At 29.2% G+C, this 6,408-nt stretch overlaps 1 protein-coding gene across 1 annotated transcript; it reads left to right on the top strand.

Moving 5' to 3' along the window:
* Nucleotides 1–750: 750 nt before the first annotated feature.
* On the top strand, nucleotides 751–4,663 carry LOC149876856 (uncharacterized). Its single transcript, XM_090075148.1, has 4 exons — nucleotides 751–915; nucleotides 2,182–2,281; nucleotides 3,916–3,965; nucleotides 4,351–4,663. Exons 1-4 carry the CDS (start codon nucleotides 861–863, stop codon nucleotides 4,536–4,538), a joined length of 393 nt encoding a protein of 130 aa, XP_089931274.1. The 5' UTR covers nucleotides 751–860; the 3' UTR covers nucleotides 4,539–4,663.
* The last annotated feature ends 1,745 nt before the right edge of the window (nucleotides 4,664–6,408 follow it).

The following is a 6,408-nucleotide window of genomic DNA, read 5'->3' as shown; positions in this document are numbered from 1 at the left end:
CCAACATTTAAGCAATTTTTAATATTAAAAAATTGAAATGTTTACAAAGAAACTTAAAAGTCCACTTTCGTATTATTAGTCTAATTACCTCCTATGGGGCGTGAGTTCCAGTTTGGGAAACAGTTCTTTAAAACTTGTGGTTTTCGATTCCTGACTTCTAACAACTTTTTTATACGCAAAGATAAAAATTTTTGCTTTAAACACTTTTAATATGATGATTGTAAACTTGATTATATCTGCTAATATGTGATCTGCTGATATATGCTAAGTAGACGTAATAATTCTAAGTAAGACGAAGTTTTTCATTTACTGGAATGTCCTTGAGACCTTTTCTATTGCGCCTCTCTTCAAAAATCTGTAATGTTATTTTTAGGCGCCAGCATGTTCTTTTCCAAACTTAAAAAACGTTTTTTTTTTTTTAAAAATATATGCACATAAATTGTCAAATCTATTTAAGCAAGATTAAAGAGTGAAAAAAAAAGAAAAGAAGGTAATATATTGCGTATTTATTTAGATTTATGGATCAATTTTAACATTTCATTTATATAATCAATAAAATTTGATCAAAAACTGTTTTAATTAACTAAATGTGTTTCTTCATTAGTTGCTACGGAGATGAAAAAAAACTTGAAGTATCACGCATGACCCCTGCATCGTAACATGCAATATTATCATTTTTATGACGTCAATAAGAGTTCAATTTTTTATAAATTCATCATTTGTGAATGTGCTCGCTGTTTTCATTCATGGATAAAAGACCGAAAATGTTCCTTTAAAAACCAAAATGTTAGTTCTTTCACGCTTCTACTACAAGATAAGAATATTTTTCTATGACCAGTTTTTAACGCATATCGACTACGATGTTTATAATAAAAGCGTGCCTCATTCTGATGCCGTTGCTCGCAGTTTATTGTTGTAAGTTTACTCGTGCTCATTTGTTGCGCTTTAACAGAAATGCAATTTTGATTTAAATAATTGTTTGAATAACTCTTTTTACTACTGAGATTGGCTGAGTCTTTGAAACTCACTCATCCCAGACAGCTAGGACGATTCTTATATAACTCATACGCACAGGGACTACTTACACACTGATAATATATAAAATAATTATATCTTAAACGAAAAAATGCAAAAACCGTAAAAATTACAAATTGAAATTGCTTGATAAGTTATGCAGCTTTAGGAAACGAATGGGAGACAGCGGGAAGTCACAAGAAAGAGGCGAGTTTAAGCAAGAGAGTGAATTTAAGTAAGAAGTGAATTTAAGCAAGAGAGCTTTTTAGCATCCAATATTTCTTATTAATTTGGATTTAGTGGTTTTTCTTCAACTTCAGGCTTCGCTCAACTTCATCCAAAAAGCATTGTACAAGAAAATTTTTTTTCTGACTGATCGTAAAATAGGAAACTTCCTATTATATAATTTAAATATTCGTTCTACAATAATTATTTAAAATTTTGTGTGCTGAATCTCTTTTCTTTTTCACTGGTTTTTAAAGATTTTAAAGCATTTATTTTGTAACCATAGGTCTTTAAAGTATTCCACTTAACGGAAAGAGAAAAAAAAGTGATTAAAATGCTATTGAAAGAGTTTAGAACTATTTGTAGACAGATATTGCGAAGCACCAGGGCGTACGAAAATGTTGACGATTTCTAGTCCTTAATGTGATATCAATTTTAGAAATGAAGCAGGAGCATTTTTCCAATATAAAACTTTATCAAACTCCACCAAACGAACACCATCAGCGAAAATCATAAGTTAAACTATTTAATCCCGTTTCACGCAAACATATTTAACATATTTAGCAATAAAAGAAAAAAAAAACAACTCCTCTTTGTCTTATTTTTAATATAAAAACTCGATGGTTCAGAAATCTCGATAAAACGAACTTTTTTTTCATTTCAGGATTCGTTTCTTATATTGCATACGTTTTTAGTTTTGACAACGATTTGACTAAATATTTTTTACTATCGACAATAGGATTGAATTTCATATTTCATAAGTTTTATTGCTAAGATGTATATAGTTGAACATTGAATAAAAACGAATAAAATACAAGCACAGGTACAGAACAATTGCATATAAATGTAAATGATTCAATATACATGTAAATGATCAAATATAATTGTAAGTGTATTTAGGTTAGAGCATGATAAAATTTTTTTATAATGGCTTCGTTTTAGTTGAAACCGACATATATCCCACCTGGAAGTATAATAACAAAAATGGAACTGTTTTTGAAACACTCTATCATCAGTATGTGTGTAAACCTGTTGTGAAAAGGTAAGATATTCTCATTGGAGTTTGTAAATATTCATATACATAATTAGTGTGTGTGTGTGTGTGTGTATGTGTGTGTGTATGTGTGTGCGTGTGCGTGTGCGTGTGCGTGCGTGTGTGTATGTGTGTGTGTATGTGTGTGCGTGTGTGTGTGTGTGTGTGTGTGTGTGTGTGTGTGTGTGTGTGTGTGTGTGTGTGTGTGTGTGTATGTGTGTGTGTGTGAGCCTGTGTATGTGTGTGTGTATGTGTGTGCATAGTTGTGATCATAGAACCAGCACATCAAACAAAAAAGTAGTGCTGTGTAAAAGTTTGCATCAAGCAATACAACTAACATTAATACTTTGTTGGTTAGCCATTATTCTTTATTACTTCAGGACATCTTAAAGGTATACTGTTAACAAGCCTTTGACATTGTTCGGCATTTGTGGCAATGCAGACTTTTTGAATTTCCCCGCAAAAATCATTATACAACACAAGTTAGATGTTTTTCTCGCAAAGCCACCCCAATATTGTTCCATAAGTTTTCAATCAGATTCAAATCTGAACATTGGAGTAGTCATTCTAAAGCATTATTTCTATTTTCCTTAAGCCTAAATTTTACAGATCTCGTAGTATCCTTCGGATTGTTTTCATGCATAAAAATCCAAGAAGCAGGTAGGTTATCATCAGCATACGGCTCATTTACGTTTTGATATATTTCTCTGTTTGTATTCCATCAACTGAGACCAGCGAACCAATAAAATGCCAGGATTTTGCTCCCCAAACCTTTATATTACACCCACTATATTTTATCATCTTTAGAGTATACAACAGGTTGTTTTCTTACGTCATAGAACCCCTTTCATATACTTTCCCATAAGACTGGAAGCGATTAAACATGGATTTATCAGTCCGTAAAACGTTTTTCAAAAAGAAAACACTTTTATATAGAAGCATTTTCGCAAAACTTTATCGCTTTAGTTGATTTCGTTTTGAAATAAGGTTTTTCTTCTTTGCTAAACAGTCTCGAAGGCCGGCTTCTTGTAAACAACGACGAATAGTTGGGGCTCACACAACTGCATGATAATGTTCTTCAATTCTGGTTTTTATTTCATGAGAAGTTAAAAAAAGATCTTTTTTAGACACCCTAACAACTTGGTGAACAATCTTAGTTGAAGTTTTTCTTGGCGGTGGCTTTCGAAATATGAAAAGCTATTATTATTTTTTCTCTACAGTGCGATGTTTGTTTCACCCCATTTTCAGTTGCTACAAGAAAATTTAATGTAGATTACAAATATTTACAATGCCTTTTTCGAGTTCTCACTTAGAGATTTTATTGAAAATTTCCAATTTTTAATAATAAATGGGATTTTCTACCACCATGTGCTTTTTCATTACACACACCAACACAACGAAATTAGAGAATAAAGGTTTTTATTACCACATTGTCGCATTTACATCCAAACAGTAATTCAACTAGTAAATTAAATGCCATTAAAATTAATTACATAGAAACACGCTGTAAGAATTTATTTTACATACGTTAAGGTTCTAAGAATTTAAGTTTAATTTATTTTTCATACGTTAAGGTTCTATGAATATAAGTTGAATTTATTTTACGTACGTTAAGGTTCTAAGAATTTAAGTTGAATTTTCAGGCAACAAAGTCCTTGCTATCAACGCGAAAAGAAAACTGGACGAATTGCATGTAAGAATAATTTTATCCTATTTTTTCTGTTTTTTAAGTTATATAACAAAAAATAAATAAGTTAAAAAGGACGATAGAAGATTTTGATGCTTATACTAATAATAACCTTTTTACAGTAAAAATAAAAACCTCAGTTCCATGAACCCAAAATGCATAAAAGCTGAAATATATTTTCGGAAAAAGCTTCACGATATTGAAAAACCTCATGATTCATTTTAAAAAAACTGCGGAGAGTAAAAAATGTTACGATCTTTTTTTTGATTTAAATTATGCAAATTTATACAACTGTCTTCATCATTCTAGTTTGTTTTTACAAATTCGCCTAATTTCCACAAGTCTTGAAATACGCACTTTTATTCATAATATTTCGATTTGAAAATTTTAGTTCTTCCAATCCAATTCTACGATGTGATTGGCTACAGCAACAAAACACAATTGGTTTATGGTTACACGAATCGAGAAAAAGTGGTTGAGCTGAACTTTAATCGAAAACCAGTTCTTGTGGTTGTGCTAAATGAAATATGGGAAGTAGTGAAAGCTGATCAGTTTGTTGAAAAAACACGTTCAATTTAAAAAACTATCAGACGCTCAGTTTTGTGTTAGCAGCTTTTATTTGTTAACGAAATTTTACACTTATTACGGTTCTAACGATATGTAATTTTTACTTTGTGTAAAATGAACAAAATAATACAAAGTTACCAAATTGTTTTTAAAAATTGGATACAAAGTAACAAAAATAGCCTAACACGATGTGTGAATTCGTTTTGCGCTCTTAAATACAATAAATTCATGTTTCCCTTTTTCGCTATATCATCTCTCATCCCTTGCTTCCCCAATCATAATCAAATGAACCGAAAGCAACTAAAACACATGTATATAGATAGATAGGTAGATAAACACGCCCCCCTTACCTTCTTGAAGGTAGCAATTCGAGTGCATTTTTATAACTTTTTATACTATAACTGTTATTTTTAAGATAATGCTATTATTTTGTTATCTAAACAAGAATAAAAAGTTAACATTAATATTAAAATTAAAATTAAACATTAATAAAAAGTAAAGTTTTATTAATGTTTAATTTTTGATAAACTGATAGAAAATTTATTAACAACAAGAAATTAAACAAGAAAGAGTTAAACAAGTATTTACCTGATAATATTATACATGAATATAATAATTACATATAATGATTATTATTATATTAATAAACCTTATTTTTTATAATTAAATTTTATTATATATATAATTAATAGTTATTTTTATATTGATTATATTATGTTAGATATAATTATATAAAAATATATAAATATGAAATTATTTTATGTATCTAGCATAATATGATAAGTAATTTAATGTTATAGTTTGTGTAATAAATATAAACAAAAATATGTAATGTAAGTAAAATATTATAATTAGTTTAAATAATTTAGTAAATTGTATAATAATAGGTATATGTTGATTCAAAATGAAGCGCGTCGCACTTTTGAGTTTTGAAAACATGCTTGACATGGTAGTAATAACATTAGATGTAACAACGTTGATTCATTTTATTTAATCCAGCTAAAAGGATCAAATAAAATGAATAAATGTTGATATATAGTTGGCATGGTTTTCAAATAATATTCACAATTAATAATTCTATACAAATGGCCAGACGATCATATCTAGTTTTCTCCAAAAAAATAAAAATAAAAAATTCAAGCTTGTAAAACCATGGTTCAGAAAAGAAAAATGTATCCGAGTGTGACATTTGCTTTTCACATGAAACTCAGCTAAACGAGTTTATGGTAAATGGTTTTTTAATTTAGATTTAAAAACAACTTCTGATGATTATGGGTAACTTTTTGATAAAATTTAATGATGGAAGTACTATTGATGCAATTGAAACAATCAATCAAGCTGCTCCAAGCGCTGTCGAACCCAAATCATCGGCAGAGTCAGATGAAAAAAGCGGTTTTTCAAAAGTTAAGAGTGGTTTATTTTGCATGTTAAACTCGAATGAGGGTAAAATTTTCGTCTCGGAACTGAAAGATCAGGTTACAAATATGAAGATTAACAATCTTGAAAGTTTCATTAGCTTTTTAAAAAAAGCTTTTAATGAATTATTTGAGACTGTCTCTTCATTCATTGATCAATTGCATAAAGAGATCTTTGAAATATCAAAAACCATTCTTGTAGGTTTAGTGATGTTCGGTTTGTTAATTACATTGGTGGCAATTTGTTTAAAAGCTCTACCTCTTTTACTTCAAATCATTTCTCCCTGGATTCAAAATTTAAATGTTGCATTAAATGCGTTATCTTTTGGGGATATCATTCCTGCAATAATGCTTTTACAGAACCATATTGGAATACGAAGTTTTTGAAAACAAAACAGAACAATTGAGAACAAAACAAGAATATATTCCTCATATATATATATATATATATATATATATATATATAT

Source organism: Hydra viridissima, unplaced genomic scaffold, assembly GCF_058129835.1.
Source record: "Hydra viridissima isolate aposymbiotic clone 2 unplaced genomic scaffold, HvirCarnegie_v1 scaffold_18, whole genome shotgun sequence".
Taxonomy (NCBI): domain Eukaryota; kingdom Metazoa; phylum Cnidaria; class Hydrozoa; order Anthoathecata; family Hydridae; genus Hydra; species Hydra viridissima.
This window is presented reverse-complemented; position numbering and strand designations above follow the sequence as displayed.